General features: G+C 28.1%; 1 protein-coding gene across 1 annotated transcript in view; it reads right to left on the bottom strand.

The window, feature by feature from the left end:
• Positions 1-24,621, bottom strand: part of LOC142224204 (neuronal acetylcholine receptor subunit alpha-7-like) — a 1,091,332-nt gene that overhangs the window by 205,375 nt on the left and 861,336 nt on the right. Inside the window, exon 6 of the mRNA XM_075293985.1 lies at positions 1,653-1,697. Coding sequence (XP_075150100.1) covers positions 1,653-1,697 — 45 coding nt within the window. The remainder of the gene's footprint in view (positions 1-1,652; positions 1,698-24,621) is intronic.

Below are 24,621 nucleotides of genomic sequence, written 5' to 3'. Positions count from 1 at the left end.
GGGTCCCAGAACAATAAGCCCCAAAACCCAAATGAAATGTGGAACGACGCTTCATATAAACGGCTAATTGGTATAGGAAAAACGGAGCGTGTAGTTGCTACCATTTTCAAAACCCAGAGAGCGAAAATATGCCTCACTTGAAAATGAAACACAATCGCAAAAATTAAATTTGGAGTTCATTTTCATTTGAAATATAATATAGATTTATTTTCATAATGCAAACGGGTACCAAAATTTAAATCAAGTTATTCCCAACATTCAGTTTTTAGGGCTCATTTTCATGGGGCCCAAATGAAAAGTAACACGACGCTTCATATAAAATGTTAATTGGAATAGCAAACGCTGGTGTGTAATTGCTACCATTTTCAAACCCCAGAAAGTGAAAATAAACCCAATTTGAAAATAAAATGCTGTATCAAAAATTGGGGCTACTTTTCATTTTAAATATTAGGGTATATTTTCATAACGCAAACGGTCACTAAAAAGTGAAATTAGATGCTGTTTAAAGATGTCTCAAAAATGAAATTGCTGTTAATTTTCATTTGAAATATTGGGGTTTATTTTCATAACGTAAACTGGTCCCAGAATAAAAACCTTAAAATTTTGGTATTTTTGTTGTGTTTCTTATAATTTTTTGGTATCCTGAATATGGGTATTGGCGCTCATTTCAATGGGGTTTCTCAAGCCGCAGAATGCGAAAATAAACCCCATTTTAATATGAAACACAATCGAAAAAATGACGTTGGGATTAATATTTATTTGAAATTTTGGGCTTTATTTTCATAATGGGAACTGGCCCAATAAATTGAATTAAAATATTTTTTGAACTATTTATTTTTGGAATCACTCAGGTTTTGGGGCTTATTTTCATGCGGTCCCAATTCTTAGCGCCATGCAACAGACAGAATTGGTTTTTGAATTACTCCTGGATCAAAACCATATATAATATTTACAGGAAGTTGATGTATCGATGACTTACCAAGGAAATGGAAATATTTTTATTTCCGCTTTAAAAAAAATAATAATTTCTTATTTCAAATATATTTTTGTTTTCAATTTAAAACCTTCAATGATGGAGATAAAAATTTGAATATTAATCGTTATAGTTGACTATGGAAAAAATAGTAGATTAATGGTTTTCCCCATTCTTTTTTCAAAATATGTATTTCCCTTGGATAATATTTCAATAAAAAGAAAAAAATCTACAAAAAGAAATATAAACTACAGGAGAACAATTTACTGTGTACATATTACTGGTATCCAAAAGCTTTCAAATTATGATATAAGTTTGAAAAAAAAAATGAAAAATATTGAAGAAGAATATCTACAAAAGCTAGAAAGCGTTTGAAAGAAGATCTTTAGCTTTAGAAAATAATGCACAAAATATAGAGGACTATATAGGCAGAAATGCGATAGTTTTTTTTGTAATATTTTCTATTTCAAAAAGCTTTGAAAGGAGATAAGAAAAAGCCATGTGCATTTAGAAGTTGTTTTTAGAGTTAGTTAAGAAAAATTACTGCTATTAATATACAAGCTAGTTAGTAGAAAATGTGAATGACTTTTACTAATGTTTTATATTTATTTTCAAAATTTGTTTTAATAAATTTTCTTAGATTTTTTGCTATGTGTTTTTGTTTTTAAGGAAAACTTACCAAAGAAAGCCAAAGATTTGTTATAAGCAGTTGATTTTTCTCGTCCTACATTTAGTTTGTTTTTGTGTGTGGGATTTTTTGTGATATGTGAAAGGTTAAAATGAAATAAATCAACAGAAAAGTAAACAAAAATCATGGGGGATATGGGGGCAAAGGGTTTTTATTAAACAAATTAAATAATAATGGTATTTATAATATACAAAAGAAATTATACAAAAAAAAATACCAATGAAAATGATAAACAGTTTTTGTTGATTTTTTTTTTTTTTTAAATATAAAAGAAAAAAATGAAACAGAGAGCATAACAACAAATATTTATTTAGCAAATATTATTTTTAAATTTTCAGAGTTTAGTTTAAGATTATTTAGTTTAGTTTTTTGTTTTTTTTTTTTTGTTTAAATATTTAGTTTTATATGATATAATTTTTTTAAGATATGCATATTTTTTTTTTAATTTATACAAATAAAAAATACATACATACATAGATACATTTATTTATAATACTATTCATAACAACACTGATTTAGTTGTAAAAAGGATGGTGACAATAAATTATGTTTTTGTATTATATTTATCTCGCGGTTGACATCCTTTTTACATTTTGGTTTTATTGGGAAAGTAACAAAATAATTTGTGAAAAATATTTCTTTTCTAAGTGTTCATTCATTATAGCTTTTCTTTGCTATGGGGTTATTGGTTTTGTTGTTTTTTTTTTTTTTTTGATAAATTAATTATTAAATATTTATTTTGAATTGATGGCATTTTAATATGAAAGACATTAATTTTTTGTCTTATGTATTAAATTAAGTATTAATGGTTCTTTTATTATTTTTTTAAAATATGTGTTTAATTTTCATAAATTAATATGATAAAAAAATAAATTTTTGTTAAATTAAATTAAATTAACTGTTCATATATTTTTTTTATTTGTTAAGATGAGATACGACATATATTTTTTCTATTAAATTAACTTTTTTTAATTAATTGTTCTTTTATGCTTTTTATATTCCATAAATACCTCCAATATTTTAATATAAGCTTTAAACAATTATTTTTTCCAATAAATTAAATTTTTATTAATAGTTTTTTTTTGTTTTTTGTATTAAAAAATATTTTCTATTTTAATATGAACTTTAAACAATACAATTTTGTTTGTTTTTTATTAAATTAACTGTTAATATTTTTTAATATTAAAATAAAAAAATATTATAATATTTTTAAAAATTGTATAGGAATAACTTTTTGAAGCCAAATATCCCATAGTGCACAACATTGCTCCTGTATATATATGGTGACTAATACAAACACTAATACATGTTCACTATGCCACAACGCATTGTCACCAGTGTTAGTAGGTATTAACAAATTTGCCATAACATTTTTCACATCTTTGTCAACACTCTTTAAATTGGGTTCTTTTTTACCGTTATAGAGAGCAAAAGTTAGACCTTAGAGCAAATACCAAAAAATAAGGTAAAGACAAGGATGGAGAAAATAATGTGTTTGTATATGAGTGTGAGGACTTTTTGACAAATTCCACGAAAATAAAGTTTTTGTGTGGGGAGGTATAAGGAATTGTTTTCGTTTTTTTTTTGTTACGGAAATTATCTTGCAGTTTGTTAAGTCTCGGCTTTTATGCCAAAGCACATAGGACAAACTCATGGCTTGGTGTCTTATTTATACACATACCCACACAAATCATCTTAACTCCTTAAGTTATGTGAAAGTATCACATATCCATTCACACTTGTAGGCTGTTTACTCATTTGAATAATGCTATTAAATAAATGAGTTAATTATGATTGAGGGGTAAATAAATTTTGGGAATATTTTTCTCATGTTCTAAAATGGCAAAGAGAAGGCAACGACGATATATGCAAATTAATATTTGCTTCAGCCAAACATTATACAATGGAGTGGAGAAGAATTTTCGGTAAACTATCGATATTGAAATCAACACTCAAAAGAGTTTTTGTTAGGTGGAAAATAATTTTATAGGAAAGCACACAGTTTTAAATATACGCTATATAAAATTGAAATTTAGGAACAGATCCAAATTTTCCATTATAGTTTGCAACATATTGATAATAAATATTTACTTGAGTCAAACATTCTACAATGAAGTGGAGAAGGATTTCCGGTAAACTACCACAATTGAAATCTACACTCAAAAGAGTTTTTGTTGGGTGGAAAATAATTTTATAGGAAAGCACTCAGTTTTAAATCTACGCTATATAAAATTGAAATTTAGGAACAGATCCAAATTTTCCATTATAGTTTTAAAACATATTTTTGCACCGTGGTGCAACCCAACCCAAGTTTCGACTGAACACAAAAAAAGAATTTCAGCGGTGGATTATCTCCTCCCAGTAATGCTGATGACCGGGGCTGCCAATTTTGCCGGCATTTTGACGATTTTTTACTCAAAATATAGCAAATGCTGATTTTCCGATTTTTGCCCCAAAAATGACGATATTGGCTCGGTTCAAAAATTTAGACTAGCAGTTCGTTTACACCTTTAGAGCCAGCAAAAGATAGAATACATTTGATAATACTCAGATAGAGAAATTGCAAGTTTTTGCTAGAGATTTCATACATGTATGAGCTATACCTAATTTTACATCTACAGTAAATTCTGGATGAGCTCCTTCAATAGTGGACTGTTAAGCGATTGCGGTTTAAGAGTCTGCAGGAATTGTAAAATACCAAAAGGAGAAAATATAAAGAAAAGGCAAGATTTCAGGTTTTGTCTGGAACTTTATTGGGATGGCAGCTTACCAAGTGTGATCACGGTTACCACTCGTGCCAAAAATAATGCACCAAAATTTGAAGAAAATTTTATCAAAAATCTATCAAATTACAAAAATATCTTGATGTTGTTGATCAAATGTTTGTCGTTAGTATATACAAAAATTTTGTTTTATTCGAAAGAAATATTTTATATTTATGGAAAATTTTGTTAAAATTTTATTTCTACAGAAAATGTTGTCAACATTTTATTTCTATAGAAAGTTTTGTCAAAATTTTATTTCTATAGAAAATTTCCGCAAAATTTTATTTCTATTTTTTGTTTGTTTCTAATTTTGTCAAAATTTTATTTCTACAGAAAATTTTGTCAAAATTTTATTTCTATAGAAAATTTTGTTTCTATAGAAAATTGTGTCAAAATTTTATTTCTACAGAAAAGTTGTCAAAATTTTATTTCTATTTAAATTTCGGCAAAATTTTATTTCTGTAGAAAATTTTGTCAAAAATTTATTTCTCTAAAAAATTTCGGCAAAATTTTATTTCTCTAGAAAATTTCGGCAAAATTTTATTTCTGTAGAAAATTTTGTCAACATTTTATTTCTATAGAAAATTTGGTCAAAATTTTATTTCTACAGAAAATTTTGTCAAAATTTTATTTATATAGAAAATTTTGTCAAAATTTTATTTCTATAGAGAATTTTGTTAAGATTTTATTTCTACAGAAAAAGTTGTCAAAATTTTATTTCTATAGAAAATTTCGGCAAAATTTTATTTCTGTAGATAATTTGGTCAAAATTTTATTTCTGTAGAAAATTTTGTCAACATTTTATTTTTACAGAAAATTTTATCAAAATTTTATTTCTATAGAAAATCTTGTCAAAATTTTATTTCTATAGAAAATTTCGGCCAAATTTTATTTCTGTAAAAAATTTTGTCAAAATTGTATTTTTATAGAAAATTTCGGCAAAATTTTGTGTCAATAGAAAATTTTGTCAAAATTTTATTTCTATAGAAAATTTTGTCAAAATCTTATTTCTATAGAAAGTTTTGTCAAAACTTTATTTCTATCGAACATTTCGGCAAAATTTTATTTCTGTAGGAAATTTTGTTAAAATTTTATTTCTATAGAAAATTTTGTCAAAATTTTATTTCTACAGAAAATTTTGTTAAAATTTTATTTCTATAGAAAATTTTCTTAAAATTTTATTTATACAGAAAAAGTTGTTAAAATTTGATTTCTTTAGAAAATTTCGGCAAAATTTTATTTCTGTAGAAAATTTTGTCAAAATTTTATTTCTATAGAAAATTTTGTCCAAATTTTATTTCTCTAGAAAAATTGGTCAAAATTTTATTTCTACAGAAAATTTTGTCAAAATTTTATTTCTATAGAAAATTTTGCCAAAATTTTATTTCTACAGAAAATTTTCTCAAAATTTTATTTTTATAGAAAATACAAAAAAATAAAAAAAACATATAAAATTTAGTCAAAATTGTATTTCTATAGAAAATTTTGTCAAAATTGTATTTCTATAAAAAATTTTGTCAAAATTTTATTTCTATAGAAAATTTTATCAAAATTTAATTTTATTTTATTTTATTTAAATTTATTTATTTCTATAGAAAATTTTTTCAAAATTTTATTTCTATAGAAAATTTTGTCAAAATCTTATTTCTATTGAAAATTTTGCCAAAATTGTATTTCTATAGTCAATTTTGTCAAAATTGTATTTATATAGTAAATTTTGTCAAAATTTTGTTTCTATAGAAAATTTTGTCAAAATTTTATTTCTATAGAAAATTTTGTAAAAATCTTATTTCTATAGAAAGTTTTGTCAAAATTTTATTTCTATTGAAAATTTCGGCAAAATTTTATTTCTGTAGTAAATTTTGTCAAAATTTTATTTCTATAGAAAATTTTGTCAAAATCTTATTTCTATTGAAAATTTTGCCAAAATTGTATTTCTATAGTCAATTTTGTCAAAATTGTATTTATATAGAAAATTTTGTCAAAATTTTGTTTCTATAGAAAATTTTGTCAAAATTTTATTTCTATAGAAAATTTTGTCAAAATCTTATTTCTATAGAAAGTTTTGTCAAAATTTTATTTCTATAGAAAATTTCTTCAAATTTTGTCAAAATTTTATTTCTATAGAAAATTTCGATAAAATTTTATTTCTGTAGAAAATTTTGTCAAAATATTATTTCTATAGAAAATTTGGTCAAAACGTTATTTCTACAGAAAATTTTGTCAAAATTTTGTTTCTATAGAAAATTTTGTCAAAATTTTATTTCTATAGAAAATTTTGTCAAAATCTTATTTCTATAGAAAGTTTTGTCAAAATTTTATTTCTATTGAAAATTTCGGCAAAATTTTATTTCTGTAGTAAATTTTGTCACAATTTTATTTCTATAGAAAATTTTGTCAAAATTTTCTTTCTACAGAAAATTTTGTCAAAATTTTATTTCTATAGAAAATTTCTTCAAATTTTGTCAAAATTTTATTTCTATAGAAAATTTCGACAAAATTTTATTTCTGTAGAAAATTTTGTCAAAATTTTATTTCTATAGAAAATTTGGTCAAAACGTTATTTCTACAGAAAATTTTGTGAACATTTTATTTCTATAGAAAATTTTGTCAAAATTTTTTTTCTATAGAAAATTTTGTTAAAATTTTATTTCTGTAGAAAATTTTATCAAACCTTTATATCTGAGCAAAATTTTATTTTTAGTAAAATTTTTGCAAATTGTCAAATTTTGGAAAACCGGGCTACACATATGTAAATATTAAAGATATTTATTTTTATTTTTAAATAAAAAACTTACTGATGTAAAACTATATATTAAAAAAAAATATTTTTGTCAAAATTTTATTTCTATAGAAAATTTTGTAAAAATCTTATTTCTATAGAAAGTTTTGTCAAAATTTTATTTCTATTGAAAATTTCGGCAAAATTTTATTTCTGTAGTAAATTTTGTCAAAATTTTATTTCTATAGAAAATTTTGTCAAAATCATATTTCTATTGAAAATTTTGTCAAAATTGTATTTCTATAGTCAATTTTGTCAAAATTTTATTTCTATAGAAAATTTTGTCAAAATTTTATTTCTATAGAAAATTTTGTCAAAATCTTATTTCTATTGACAATTTTGCCAAAATTGTATTTCTATAGTCAATTTTGTCAAAATTGTATTTATATAGAAAATTTTGTCAAAATTTTGTTTCTATAGAAAATTTTGTCAAAATTTTATTTCTATAGAAAATTTTGTCAAAATCTTATTTCTATAGAAAGTTTTGTCAAAATTTTATTTCTATAGAAAATTTCTTCAAATTTTGTCAAAATTTTATTTCTATAGAAAATTTCGACAAAATTTTATTTCTGTAGAAAATTTTGTCAAAATTTTATTTCTATAGAAAATTTGGTCAAAACGTTATTTCTACAGAAAATTTTGTCAAAATTTTGTTTCTATAGAAAATTTTTGTCAAAATTTTATTTCTATAGAAAATTTTGTCAAAATCTTATTTCTATAGAAAGTTTTGTCAAAATTTTATTTCTATTGAAAATTTCGGCAAAATTTTATTTCTGTAGTAAATTTTGTCACAATTTTATTTCTATAGAAAATTTTGTCAAAATTTTCTTTCTACAGAAAATTTTGTCAAAATTTTATTTCTATAGAAAATTTCTTCAAATTTTGTCAAAATTTTATTTCTATAGAAAATTTCGACAAAATTTTATTTCTGTAGAAAATTTTGTCAAAATTTTATTTCTATAGAAAATTTGGTCAAAACGTTATTTCTACAGAAAATTTTGTGAACATTTTATTTCTATAGAAAATTTTGTCAAAATTTTTTTTCTATAGAAAATTTTGTTAAAATTTTATTTCTGTAGAAAATTTTATCAAACTTTTATATCTGAGCAAAATTTTATTTTTAGTAAAATTTTTGCAAATTGTCAAATTTTGGAAAACCGGGCTACACATATGTAAATATTAAAGATATTTATTTTTATTTTTAAATAAACTTACTGATGTAAAACTATATATTAAAAAAAAATATTTTTGTCAAAATTTTATTTCTATAGAAAATTTTGTAAAAATCTTATTTCTATAGAAAGTTTTGTCAAAATTTTATTTCTATTGAAAATTTCGGCAAAATTTTATTTCTGTAGTAAATTTTGTCAAAATTTTATTTCTATAGAAAATTTTGTCAAAATCTTATTTCTATTGAAAATTTTGCCAAAATTGTATTTCTATAGTCAATTTTGTCAAAATTTTATTTCTATAGAAAATTTTGTCAAAATTTTATTTCTATAGAAAATTTTGTCAAAATCTTATTTCTATTGACAATTTTGCCAAAATTGTATTTCTATAGTCAATTTTGTCAAAATTGTATTTATATAGAAAATTTTGTCAAAATTTTGTTTCTATAGAAAATTTTGTCAAAATTTTATTTCTATAGAAAATTTTGTCAAAATCTTATTTCTATAGAAAGTTTTGTCAAAATTTTATTTCTATAGAAAATTTCTTCAAATTTTGTCAAAATTTTATTTCTATAGAAAATTTCGACAAAATTTTATTTCTGTAGAAAATTTTGTCAAAATTTTATTTCTATAGAAAATTTGGTCAAAACGTTATTTCTACAGAAAATTTTGTCAAAATTTTGTTTCTATAGAAAATTTTTGTCAAAATTTTATTTCTATAGAAAATTTTGTCAAAATCTTATTTCTATAGAAAGTTTTGTCAAAATTTTATTTCTATTGAAAATTTCGGCAAAATTTTATTTCTGTAGTAAATTTTGTCACAATTTTATTTCTATAGAAAATTTTGTCAAAATTTTCTTTCTACAGAAAATTTTGTCAAAATTTTATTTCTATAGAAAATTTCTTCAAATTTTGTCAAAATTTTATTTCTATAGAAAATTTCGACAAAATTTTATTTCTGTAGAAAATTTTGTCAAAATTTTATTTCTATAGAAAATTTGGTCAAAACGTTATTTCTACAGAAAATTTTGTGAACATTTTATTTCTATAGAAAATTTTGTCAAAATTTTTTTTCTATAGAAAATTTTGTTAAAATTTTATTTCTGTAGAAAATTTTATCAAACTTTTATATCTGAGCAAAATTTTATTTTTAGTAAAATTTTTGCAAATTGTCAAATTTTGGAAAACCGGGCTACACATATGTAAATATTAAAGATATTTATTTTTATTTTTAAATAAACTTACTGATGTAAAACTATATATTAAAAAAAAATATTTTTGTCAAAATTTTATTTCTATAGAAAATTTTGTAAAAATCTTATTTCTATAGAAAGTTTTGTCAAAATTTTATTTCTATTGAAAATTTCGGCAAAATTTTATTTCTGTAGTAAATTTTGTCAAAATTTTATTTCTATAGAAAATTTTGTCAAAATCTTATTTCTATTGAAAATTTTGCCAAAATTGTATTTCTATAGTCAATTTTGTCAAAATTTTATTTCTATAGAAAATTTTGTCAAAATTTTATTTCTATAGAAAATTTTGTCAAAATCTTATTTCTATTGACAATTTTGCCAAAATTGTATTTCTATAGTCAATTTTGTCAAAATTGTATTTATATAGAAAATTTTGTCAAAATTTTGTTTCTATAGAAAATTTTGTCAAAATTTTATTTCTATAGAAAATTTTGTCAAAATCTTATTTCTATAGAAAGTTTTGTCAAAATTTTATTTCTATAGAAAATTTCTTCAAATTTTGTCAAAATTTTATTTCTATAGAAAATTTCGACAAAATTTTATTTCTGTAGAAAATTTTGTCAAAATTTTATTTCTATAGAAAATTTGGTCAAAACGTTATTTCTACAGAAAATTTTGTCAAAATTTTGTTTCTATAGAAAATTTTTGTCAAAATTTTATTTCTATAGAAAATTTTGTCAAAATCTTATTTCTATAGAAAGTTTTGTCAAAATTTTATTTCTATTGAAAATTTCGGCAAAATTTTATTTCTGTAGTAAATTTTGTCACAATTTTATTTCTATAGAAAATTTTGTCAAAATTTTCTTTCTACAGAAAATTTTGTCAAAATTTTATTTCTATAGAAAATTTCTTCAAATTTTGTCAAAATTTTATTTCTATAGAAAATTTCGACAAAATTTTATTTCTGTAGAAAATTTTGTCAAAATTTTATTTCTATAGAAAATTTGGTCAAAACGTTATTTCTACAGAAAATTTTGTGAACATTTTATTTCTATAGAAAATTTTGTCAAAATTTTTTTTCTATAGAAAATTTTGTTAAAATTTTATTTCTGTAGAAAATTTTATCAAACTTTTATATCTGAGCAAAATTTTATTTTTAGTAAAATTTTTGCAAATTGTCAAATTTTGGAAAACCGGGCTACACATATGTAAATATTAAAGATATTTATTTTTATTTTTAAATAAACTTACTGATGTAAAACTATATATTAAAAAAAAATATTTTTGTCAAAATTTTATTTCTATAGAAAATTTTGTAAAAATCTTATTTCTATAGAAAGTTTTGTCAAAATTTTATTTCTATTGAAAATTTCGGCAAAATTTTATTTCTGTAGTAAATTTTGTCAAAATTTTATTTCTATAGAAAATTTTGTCAAAATCTTATTTCTATTGAAAATTTTGCCAAAATTGTATTTCTATAGTCAATTTTGTCAAAATTTTATTTCTATAGAAAATTTTGTCAAAATTTTATTTCTATAGAAAATTTTGTCAAAATCTTATTTCTATTGACAATTTTGCCAAATTTGTATTTCTATAGTCAATTTTGTCAAAATTGTATTTATATAGAAAATTTTGTCAAAATTTTGTTTCTATAGAAAATTTTGTCAAAATTTTATTTCTATAGAAAATTTTGTCAAAATCTTATTTCTATAGAAAGTTTTGTCAAAATGTTATTTCTATAGAAAATTTCTTCAAATTTTGTCAAAATTTTATTTCTGTAGAAAATTTTGTCAAAATTTTATTTCTATAGAAAATTTGGTCAAAACGTTATTTCTACAGAAAATTTTGTCAAAATTTTGTTTCTATAGAAAATTTTTGTCAAAATTTTATTTCTATAGAAAATTTTGTCAAAATCTTATTTCTATAGAAAGTTTTGTCAAAATTTTATTTCTATTGAAAATTTCGGCAAAATTTTATTTCTGTAGTAAATTTTGTCACAATTTTATTTCTATAGAAAATTTTGTCAAAATTTTCTTTCTACAGAAAATTTTGTCAAAATTTTATTTCTATAGAAAATTTCTTCAAATTTTGTCAAAATTTTATTTCTATAGAAAATTTCGACAAAATTTTATTTCTGTAGAAAATTTTGTCAAAATTTTATTTCTATAGAAAATTTGGTCAAAACGTTATTTCTACAGAAAATTTTGTGAACATTTTATTTCTATATAAAATTTTGTCAAAATTTTTTTTCTATAGAAAATTTTGTTAAAATTTTATTTCTGTAGAAAATTTTATCAAACCTTTATATCTGAGCAAAATTTTATTTTTAGTAAAATTTTTGCAAATTGTCAAATTTTGGAAAACCGGGCTACACATATGTAAATATTAAAGATATTTATTTTTATTTTTAAATAAAAAACTTACTGATGTAAAACTATATATTAAAAAAAATATTTTTTATATTATTTTTTGAATTGCATAGCATTGCATAAAATGTTTTTTTTTTTTTTTTAAATTTTATTTTTATACAAGACTGAATTCATAATGATTTTTTTTGTTGAAATGCATAGTTGTGTAAATTTTCGGATCTTTATGTGAAATAAATATTTTTGTTTTTAACCAAAAAATTAGTTTGGTTTTAATATTATTAACATTGCAGATTTTTTTGACGATTTTTAAAATGGAAGTGACGATTATGACGATTTTTTCGGAAAAAAGTGACGATTATTCTTGAAATTTTATTGGCAGCCCTGCTGATGACATAGTTGAGTGTTTCCAAGCTTCTCTAAGTGGTTTCACCACAATGTAGAACGCCGTTCGGACTCGGCTATAAAAAGTAGGTCCTTTTCAATAATGCTAAACATAGAATCGGGCAGCACTCATTGATAAGAGAGAAGTTCACCACTGTGGTATCACAATCGATTGAATATTCTAAGTCAATCTGAAATATCGGCTGCCACTATACATAACCTAGACTATGGGTGCATGAGCTTTAACGTAGCCCCGCAAAAAATTGTCTAACGGCGTTAAATCGCACGATCTAAGCGGCCAATTGACTTACGTTCCCCGAATTCGCCTACCAATAACTCCATTAGTACGCGAGCTGTGTGGCATGTGACACCGTCTTTTTGAAACCACATTTCATGCAAGTTAAGTTATTGCAATTTGAAAACCAGTGTTGACAATAATATAATAGCAAAAAATCGCCCTTTACTATAATAACATACTTATGGCCCCTAATGCGCCGTTCATGCTACAGCTGTATTTTACGATTGTATTAAAAAATATGGCAATTCTAGTAAAGGCGCAAGTGATGCCAAGTATTCATGTTAAATGATAACTGTGGCAACACTTGATCGATACCATTAAATCGATAACGATAAAACTTATCGAAAATTTGAAGCCTACTCCTAACCGTACTCAAAACATTAATGAAGCGCGTAGTTTCATCGAAGACGGCGTGGTAAGTGGTTGAGTGCATTTAGCGAGTGGAGAAGAAACCAGAGGTAATGAAATTTATTTGCTGTACATTTTTATAATTGTAATCATATTTTGTATATATATTTCAGATATACTCCCTAGTCAAAACTGCACGATAGAAATTCTACGTATTGGAGTCCATAAAAATGGCACAAGTAGTGTGTTATTTTCGAGCGGGGGGAAGAAGACGGGCAGGACTATTCATAAGTAAAGTGGCAGAAATAGAACTTGATTAGTAGTTTGATGTACACGCAGAGAAGGAATATGATCACCCCGACCATGTTCCAAGAGCATGTGAATCCATTTTCTTTTCTCGGAAATTATGTGTCTGATTTCGGAAAGCATGCTATTTTTGACAAGAAAAGAATATTTTTGCGACGAAAATGCTACATGGTCGCTGTGAAAAAGTAACATGGTGCCTTTGCAAAATTTTCTTTGCTAAATATGGTGCATTTTGAATAAATTGGGATATTTGGTTTTGTTGGGATATTTTCGATGCAATCGACAGTGAAAATGAACCACGAGAACAAAATAATTTAAGATTTTTCTAAAATTTCCATTTTGACCTTACAGAGTAGCAGCAAAGGATGCATTCCAGTCAACATGGATTCCGTAAGGTACACAGCAAAAAAACAACTTTGCATGTCGTTACAGAATATATAAATAGAGAACTCAACCAGCTCAAGTCGTGTCACAGATCGGTCCTCGTTGAGCTTGACCTCTTGAAGGAATTCGATGCGATCAGCTATGTCCGACTCGAAAACTCATCACTATTGGCAAAAACCAAACGTTGGGTTCTTAACTATCTGTGCGAGCAACCAGTTGTACGTGGATTTTAGGAATAGAAAATCAATATCTCCTAGAGTGAAACAGGAGTTCCCTAAGGTTGGCAAATACTCCGGCACTGTTCTATCTCTACCCATCCTCTTTGCTATCGGCTCCTAACGGGTTTGATTTCTGCGATAAATCAAACACCGTCCTTGATGATTTTAGCAATTATTCCACTGATAGAAATTTGGGGATATCCGCCACCCAATCCATCTCGTGGCGCTTGGTCTATCAAATGTATTCGATACGCTTAGCCATAGCAAACTGTTCGAAGACATCGAAAACACGATCATACGGGCAGCAACCAAATGTCGGGTTCTTCACTATCTGCGCGGACGCTAGTCGTAACTGGAATTTAGGGATAGGAAGTCAAGACCTCGTAGATAGAAACGGGAGTTCCCTAAGATGAACATATATCACCGCCAATGTTCGACCTCTCCTTTACTCTATGACACCCCCTCCTGACGGCGTTGATATCTGCGATAAATCAAACACCTTCCATGATGATTTTAGCTTTTATTTCACTGCTAAAATTTTGAGAATATCCGCCACCCAATTCCTCAGCTACACTATTCACAGTAAAAGTACACATATCAGTATCAGAATTATATCAGTACGAATATCAAAGTCGATGGTGTAACAATTCCGACAACAAACTATCCCAAGAATTTCTCGGTTATATTCGACAAACTTTTTAAGTCGTTTGCCCACGCCCCTGTAATTTGTGAAACCTCAGGGAATAAAAGACGGGGTAGAAACAAGGTCCTTAAATGGCTTGCCAGCAGCACTTGGGCTGCAAACAAAGTAACCCTATTTGATTTTACCATTTAAGACAATTGTCCGGTCATTGGTAAACGTGACTGTGGACACCTCAGACAAGTAATATGCAGTGGTATCGCTATTCCTGACCTCTTAGAACGCAGCCCTTACAATAGGAACAGGCTATCTTCGCATGTACACTAGGTAGGGTCACGGCCTAAGGCAAAAAAAAAAGTTGATGCAGTCACCCCCCAGTTTTGTAGCATATTTGAAGACAATTTCAGAACACGAAAACTTTTTTTTTTCCGTGCACCCTACGACCCCCCGAAATGCAATTTACTGTACTGTGTCGTCATTTGAAGTCCGATCGAAAAGAAACGCATATCGTTGTTCATGGTTGATCAGGGGCTATATTTCGTGCATTGGTCATTTTTGACTCCGACGTCAAATTTGATTTTTAATTTTTTTATTTCGCTTCGTATACCCCTATGATGCCCATTTCTTATAACCATTATAAAGATCTTATCAAAATATGAAACTTTTGCTTTGGAAGTATTTAATTATATTCATAAACAAAAAAGTTACAGAGATTTTAAAAAGTCAATAGGTCACCTTACACCATCAAATACCTTTTGCTGTGTTGTCATGATATCCGATCGAAACCACATGCACATCGTTATTCACATCTACGAAATTAATTTGAAAGGTATTTAATACACACAAACTGTTTATCTGTAAATTTCTAACCGTATCATTGTATACATACTCGTTGTGTGCACTACGGCATTTTCTGCGTTATGCAAAGTGCATGTGTTTTTGCTAGAACAATTTGAGAACAGTAGGCTCTCAAATTGTTCTAGCAAAAATCTAACAAACACTTTCGCTACATGATTTCTTAAGTCTGTCCATATTTTTGTGAGAGAAGGCTGTTGATAGTATTTGAAAAAAGTGAAAACAAAATGAAATTCGAAGCTCGGGTTATCGACAAAACTAAATTACCAACAAATCATCAAGTTATTGAATTCCTTTTATATTTAAAGAAAGCAGGCACCGCAAGTGTTAAAAATGAATCTACTAGTCATGTTACAGACGATAAACGATTGGGTTATATAATATCCAAAATTAAAAGTCGCCAACAACATAGTAAACTTGATTCTAGACAGGATTTGTTATAAATTAATTCTAAAAATTGTTAGCCGCATAATAAAATTGTACAATTAATAAACATGAAATGTACTCAAATCAAATACAAATCTAATCTAATATTTTCTTGTTTAAAGTATTTACTCATGTGACAACATTGCTCACCATTGTGAAGATGACAAGAAAACGCAAAAAAAAATACGGCGTAGTCAGATGTTGAAAGGCAGAAATTTAACCAATGTGTAAGCAGCATAACGATCTTCGTAATTTTCCACAATTCCGTTACCACTTACTTTTATTGTTAGATTGATTGTTAGATTTTAAAACAGTAGGCTCTCAAGTTGTTCAAGCAAAAACACAAGAACTTTGCATAACGCAGAAAATGCCGTAGTGCACACAACGAGTATGTATACAATGATACGGTTAGAAATTTACAGATAAACAGTTTGTGTATATTAAATACCTTTCAAATTAATTTCGTAGATGTGAATAACGATGTGCATGTGGTTTCGATCGGATATCATGACAACACAGCAAAAGCTATTTGATGGTGTAGGGTGACCTATTGACTTTTTAAAATCTCTGTAACTTTTTTGTTTATGAATATAATTAAATACTTCCAAAGCAAAAGTTTCATATTTTGATAAGATCTTTATAATGGTTATAAGAAATGGGCATCATAGGGGTATACGAAGCGAAATAAAAAAATTAAAAATCAAATTTGACGTCGGAGTCAAAAATGACCAATGCACGAAATATAGCCCCTGATCAACCATGAACAACGATATACGTTTCTTTTCGATCGGACTTCAAATGACGACACAGTACAGTAAATTGCATTTCGGGGGGTCGTAGGGTGCACGGAAAAAAAAAACTTTTAGTGTTCTGAAATTGTCTTCAAATATGCTACAAAACTGGGGGGTGACTGCATGAACTTTTTTTCGCGACCCTATCTAATGTACACCCCTCCTTTATCCAATTCAAGGAGTTCGACAATCGCCAATAGCACCGGAGAAAAAAGACCTCCTACCACAGGTCAGAATAGTTTTGGCCCAACTAAGAACAGGTAGTGCAGTCGTCCCAATTCCTACCTATTAGAAGGTAGAGCCTGTATATAGTTGACGGTTATCCCGTCTGAAACCAAGGGTCTCACACATAACACGCATCACTTTTTCGCTTGCCCAGCCAAACCTAACCGACTCACTACCAAATCACTCTTGACACATCCCGCATTTTAGACGCAAATTTCCTTGATCTGGGTATAAGCTGATGTAAAAAAGCGCACCAAAAAATTCGATGAAAAACAAGGTTACACCAAGAAATACGCAACCAGAAGTGTGTTAAGTTTCAATAAATTGAATCGAAAAAAATGACTATGAATAAAAAGCTGACCGGTCAGCTAGATTTTCTTGCTTTTTTGTGCGCTGCTTCAATACCAAAATATAAAGGGGCGGATAAGGAATTATACCATAAAAAAAAAAAAAAAAAGTATATACGGTCGCGTTCGGCAAGGTCGAATCTTATGCACCCTCCACCATGGATTGCGTAAAACTTCTACTAAAGACGGTCATCCACAATTAAATTACTTGGGTTGCGGTTGATGGCAAGTATTTTAAAACTTCTTAACTTCATCTTCTAAATTGTAAGTTAATCTATGCGGGATATATCCATACATATCAGACAAAAGAAAGGTCGATTAAATACGTATATATTCAGTTCTTGGCCGATATGAACTTTTGTGCGGTACTTATAGAGCCAGAATTGAAATATGAATAGGTGACCCACCTTATATGGGGGCTATATAAAATTATGAACACGATTCTACCAAAAATGGATAATTTTTTACTATTTGATGGATTGGTAGAATTCTTGATGTTTTGGAAGACTTTGAAAATTTTCCTCTCCAACTACGAGGTGCTCATAAATTTTCTATAGAAATACCATTCTGACAAAATTTTGTTATAGAAATAAAATTTTGACAAAATTTACTATAGCAATAAATTTTTGACAAAACTTCCAAAAGAAATAAAATTTTGACAAAATTTTCTATGGCAATAAAATTTTGGTAGATTATTTTTGGCTCGAGTGGCAATCGTGATTTTTCTGTGATTGGGGATCGGTTTATCTGGCGGCTATATATAACTATAGATCGATACGGTCCAATTTTGGCATGGTTATTATCGGCCATATACTAACACCACGTACCAAATTTCATTTAGATCGTATGAATTTTGCTCCTCCAAGAGGCTCCGGAGGTCAAATCTGGTGATCGGTTTATATGGGGGCAATATATAATTATGGACCGATATGAACCAATTTTTGCATGGTTGTTAGAGACCATATACTAACACCATGTTCCAAATTTCAACCGGATCGATTGAATTTTGCTCCACCAAGAGGCTCCGGAGGACAAATCTGGGGATCGATTTATATGGGGGCTCTATATAATTATGGACCCCATATAGACCAATTCTGGCACGGTTGTGAGCAAAATTCATCCGATCCGATTGAAATTTGGTACGTGGTGTTAGTATATGATCTTTAACTAACACCACGTACCAAATTTCAACCGAATCGGATGAAATTTGCTTTTCTTAGAGGCTCCGCAAGCCAAATCTGGGGATCGGTTTATATGCGGGGTATATATAATTATGGACCGATATGGACCAATTTTTGCATGTTTGTTAGAGACCATATACTAACACCACGTACCAAATTTCAAACGGATCGGATGAAATTTGCCTCTATTAGAAGCTCCGCAAGCCAAATCTGGGGATCGGTTTATATGCGGGCTATATCTAATTATGGACCGATAAAGACTAATTTTTTCGTGGTGATTATGGGCCATATATTGACGTCGCATAGCAAATTTCAACCGGATCGGATGAATTTTGCTCCTCTAAGAGGCTTCGGAGGTCAAATCTGGGGATCGGCTTATATGGGGGCTATATATAATTATGGACCGATATGGACCACTTTTGGCATGGTTGTTAGAGATAATATACTAACACCACGTACCAAATTTCAATCGGATCGGATGACTTTTGCTCCTCTAAGAAGCTCCGGAGGTCAAATCTGTGGATCGATTTATATGGGGGCTATATATAATTATGGGCCGATGTGGACCAATTTGCATGGTCATTAGAGAACATATACCAACACCATGTACCAAATTTCAGCCGGATCGGATGAAATTTGGTTCTCTTAGAGGCTCCGCAAGCCAAATCGGGGAACCGGTTTATATGGGGGCTATATGTAATTATGGACCGATATGGACCAATTTTTGCAAGGTTATTTCAGCCGGATCGGATAAAATTTGGTTCTCTTAGAGGAATCGCAAGCCAAATTTGGGGGTCCGTTTATATGGGGGCTATACGTAAAAGTTGACCGATATGGCCCATTTGCAATACCATACGACCTACATCAATAACAACTACTTGTGCCAAGTTTCAAGTCGATAGCTTGTTTCGTTCGGAAATTAGCGTGATATCAACAGACGGATGGACGGACATGCTCAGATCGACTCAGAATTTCACCATGACCCAGAATATATATACTTTATGGGGTCTTAGAGCAATATTTCGATGTGTTACAAACGGAATGACAAAGTTAATATACCCTATGTTAATATACCCTAATTCTCCTATGGTTGAGGGTATAAAAACCCAGATTAAAGACCTAGGCGTGCCAACATTGAGGTGTATCGGTTCATGTTTTGGTAAAGCCCTCATATAGACCTATCTCCCGACTTTATTCCTGGGGCTTCTAGAATCCGTAGTTTTCATCCAATTTGCCTGAAATTGGAAATCTTGAGGTATTTGAGGACCACAAAAAGGTGTGTCACAAATGGTGAGCCCCCATAAAGACCGATCTCGTGATTTTACTTTTTGGCCTTATAGAAACCGTAGTTTTTATCCAATTTGCACGAAATTTTAAATCTGGAGGTTTTTGTTAATGATTACTCTAAAACTCAAACAAAAATGGTTCTAAATAAATCAAGAATCTGATATAGTTTTCATAGGTAAAATCTTTAAATTTATCTTCGGGAAGTGTACAAGTTGAACTGCTCTGCTTGCACACAAAAAAATATTTTTCTGATTCAATCACGAAATTAATTGATCCAATTAATTTTTTAATTGAAATGTCTTCAATCACGAAAATGATAGTATCAATCACAGTTTTAATTGGGCATAGAAAAATCCTTGATTAAAAAATTAATTGATGTCATTAGCAATTTTCAATTAATTTTTTAATTGATTCAATTAAAAATTTAATTGATTTTGAATGCAACCCCCAATTAATTTTTTATTTAAAAAGGTAACTATTTTCAACTACTTTCTGAATTGGCTTAGAATTTTTATTTTGATTAAGAAATGTTCATCACTTTTTTTAAATGACTTCGTCTTCTGAATTTGATTAAAAATTTAATTCTATCAATTAATTTTTTAATTAAAAATTTTAAAATTTTCAATCATTGACTTAATTAACCTAATGTTTCTACCTTGATTAAAAAGTTAATTGCATCAATTAATTTATTAATTGAAAAAACATTCAACTTCAATTAACTTTTTAATTGGAAATATTCTGGTGATATTTTTTTCTGTGTGGGAGAATATCTGTCATCAAAACCCCCCCTGAATTTTCAAAGGAAACTATAATATTTGATTCATGGTGGTGGGTATTTAAGATTCGGCCCGGCCGAACTTACTGCTGTATATACTTATTTTTTTATTAAGAAAAATATTTTACAATGGCTGACCTTGGACATTTCAATTGAATTGTAATGCAAAACTCCACTTATCCTTTAGGATAGCATAAAGTCGCCTCTGTTTAACTTTCACTACATCACAATGATATTGCTTCCATTCCATACCAAAACAAAAAACGCCAAAATGAAAAAAATGCAAAAATATCATATGCGGTAAAAGCTCAACTTTTACTTATAACAGAAAAATGTTTTTGACATAAGCAAATGTCGTACCATAACCGGGTTTCCAAGAATTATGCAAAAAAAGAGGCCATCAGTATAGAGCTAATGGCGACATTGCAGACATGCTCTTTTGTGAATATTTTATTACAGAAATTCTTAAAAGCAAAAAAGAAAAAAAATTTTGCACATTCGCCAATAATATAAAATGAAGTTCTAGGAGGTCTTTCGGTGGAGAAGAAGCAAACAGAAAGAGAAACAGAAGCAAGAGAAATAATATCAACGACAACGAACAAGAAAATAGAATTATTTCTGTAAATGACACATTTGCATATATCATCATCAACATTTCAAAAATTTTGGACTGAACGGGAAAGCTAATGTTGCCATCACCATTGCTAATGTCACTGATGCTAATATCGTTGCCGGAATAGTAAACGATGACGATTTACAAAGTGACACATTGAAGATGATGGTGATTGAACTTGAGGTAGTTTCTATCATAGTTGGGAGGGATTAAAATATTTGCACACATCAACTGAAAAAGAACTAAATTCAAGAGGAGCCGTTGGGAGAAAAATGTATTGATGATTATTGCTTCAATCGCAGTTTTGGTTAAGCAACAAAAATTGTTTCATCGGTCGTTTAAATTTTCTTAATAATGCTGGGATATTTCCGTGTTTTTCAAAGCTTCTTTAAGTGGTTTCACGTTTAATGTAATAGGGGTCCATTATCATTGAGCTTAACATCGAAACAAGCAGCATTCTTGGACAAGAGAGAAGTTCGCCACCTATGGTATCGAAATGTTGGTCTATATGTGTCTGTAAAGCTATAGCTATTGGAAGCCGCCGTGGTGCAATGGTTAGCATGCACGAATTGCGTTAAATCCCAGTTCAATCAAACAGTGAAATGTTTTTCAGCGGTGAAATATCCCTTCCCAGTATTGCTAGTGACATTTCTTACTCTTCGGCTATAAAAAAGAGTTTCCACGTCATAGCGAGAGAGAAGTGCATCATATAAAAAAACAATTTCACGAGCTAAAAACCGTACATTCGATACCTTTAAAATTAATTTTTAAAAAATATATACGGCCGTAAGTTCGGCACCGAAGCTTATGTACCCTCCATCATGGATTGCGTAGAAACTTCTTCTGAAGACTGTCATCCACAATCGAATTACTTGGGTTGCGGTAACACTTGCCGATGGCAAGGTATCTTAAACACCGTCTTCTAAATTGCAAGCTAGTGGTGTATATTAAACTAAAAAAGGCCGATTAAATATCCAGCAAAAAAATTTGGAAGATCTTCCAAAGGCACAATTTTAAAAGCACTTCCAGAAGATGCACTCCCAATGATGTTCTTTATTTTAACTACCCAGGAAGTTATTTTAATTCAATTTTTTATATCTTGGTTTTTTCATACCTTTAATGGGTAATTTTAACTTTTTTTGTTTCAAATAGGTTAAAAACAGAGTAAAAATTCATAAAATGGTACAAATCATTTAAACTTTGTCGAAAGATATGCTAAATCCAATCTGAAAAAGTTGTGAATTTTTGGAAATATCTGAGTTCAAACGTTTCCGACAAGTGTTAGAATCCATTAAAAATTATAAAAAATTATAAATATTATTTATTTTACAAAATATCACAGAATTTGTTAATTTACATCCAAAACATTGAATTCGGATCACACCTAAAGAAGTGATGCAAATTCAGTGAAACGGCTGTTGAAATGGAAGACTTCCATCCTATGACAAGCCCATGTTAAATTCATCGCTTCTGCGTCAATTTTGCACCACTTCCGGATCCAAAAATAACATTTTCATTATTGTTTTGGGGACGCTTTTTTTGCTGGGTACGTATATAATTAAGTTTGACAAAATTTTCTATAGAAATAAAATTTTGACAAAATAAAATTTTGACAACATTTTCTATAGAAGTAAAATTTGGGCAAAATTTTCTATAGAAATAAAAAAAATAAAATTTTGGCAAAATTTTCTATAGAAATACAATGTTGAAAAAAATGTCTATAGAAAAAAGTTTTGATTTGAAATAAAATGTTGAAAAAAATTTCTATAGAAACAAAGTTTTGACAAAATTTTCTATAGAATTAAAGTTTTGACAAAATGTTCTATAGAAATAAATTTTTTACAAAATTTTCTATAGAAATAAAATTTTATCTAATTATACAATTATTATTCGAGCTTTATGGACAGATATCGAATAATAATTGTATAATTAGATATAATGCATTTGGACGTCAATTGCCTGTTTCGGTATCAGGCTAACATGAAATATAAGAAATAAAATTTTGACACCATTTTCTATAGAAATAAAATTTTGCCAAAATTTTCTATAGAAATAAAAATTTGGTAGATTATTTTTTGCTCGAGCGGCAGCCATGATTATGAACCGATATGGACCAATTTTTGTGTGATTGGGGATTGGCTATAAATAACTATAGACCGATATGGCCCAATTTTTGCATGGTTGTTAGAGACCATATACTAACACCACGTACCAAATATCAACTGAATCAGATGAATTTTGGTCTTCCAAGAGGCTCCGGATGTCAAATCTGGCGATCGGTTTATATGGAGCTATATATAATAATGCACCGATGTGGACCAATTTTGGCATGGTCATTAGAGACCATATACTAACACCATGTACCAAATTTCAGCTGGATCGGATGAAATTTGCTGCTCTTAGAGGATCCGCAAACCAAATCTGGGGATCGGTTTATATGGGGGATATATATAATTATGAACCGATATGAACCAATTTTTGCATGGTTGTTAGAGACCATATGGTAATACCACGTACCAAATTTGAACCAGATCAAATGAATTTTGCTCCTCTAAAAGGCTCCGTAGGTCAAATCTGGGGATCGGTTCATATGGAGGCTATATATAATTATGGACCGATATGGACCAATTTTTGCATGGTTGTAAAAACCATATACCAATACCATGTACCATATTTCTGCCGGATAGGATAAAATTTTCTGCTCTTAAAGGATCCGCAAACCAAATCTGGGGATCGGCTAATATGGGGGCTATATATAATTATGGTCTGATATGGACAATTTCTTGCATGGTTATTGGAGAACATGTACTAACACCACGTACCAAATTTCAAGCGGATCGGATGAATTTTGGTCCTCTAAGAGGCTCCGGAGGTCAAATCTGGGGATCGGTTTATATGGGGGCTATATATAATTATTAACTGATATGGACCAATTTTTGCGTGGTCGTTAGAGACCACACTGAAAAAAACATACTAAGTTCCAAAGAGTTTGTCTTTACTTTAAAAGATTTGGTATTGATTCCGAGCCAAAGAAGCGGACAATACAAGTAAGGATACTTTTAAGACGCAATTCTCTTTTAAATTTAGGTTTTGTGTACTTGCTTCTAGGAAGCAAATTTTAATTTTTCGCTTTTTCAGCTTTTTTTCTTCATATGCTATCAAAGTCTTTTAAAAACAAGTTAACGGCAACTTTATTTTCCAAATTAGGACTCGACTTCCAGTAGAAATTATGCTATGTTTGAAGTAAAAAACTTCTTTAAAATAAAGTTTTGAAAAACATGTCCTATATTTGAACGATTTTTTGCTTTGTAGTCAAGATGCAAAAAGACAACAAATTTAAAGACAATTTCATTAAATTTAAAGAATTTTTCTGAATTATTAAAGTCAAGTTGACCTTAACCTATAAATTTTTTCTTTCATGTTAAGATACCCATTTTTAAGTCAAATCACTTAATTATAAGGACAATACGACTTCATTGAAAAGTTTATCGATTTTTGGACAAGGAAAATAACTTTATTTTAGAGAAATGCGTCTTCTATGCTAAACAAAATTTGTATTCGTATTTTAAAGACATGAAATCTTTGACCTCACGACAATATTTTTTTC

The sequence above is a fragment of the Haematobia irritans genome, chromosome 2 (genome assembly GCF_050003625.1).
Source record: "Haematobia irritans isolate KBUSLIRL chromosome 2, ASM5000362v1, whole genome shotgun sequence".
NCBI classification, from domain to species: Eukaryota; Metazoa; Arthropoda; class Insecta; order Diptera; family Muscidae; genus Haematobia; species Haematobia irritans.
The sequence above is the reverse complement of the archived record's forward strand: the minus strand, read 5'-3'. Positions and strand labels throughout refer to the sequence as shown.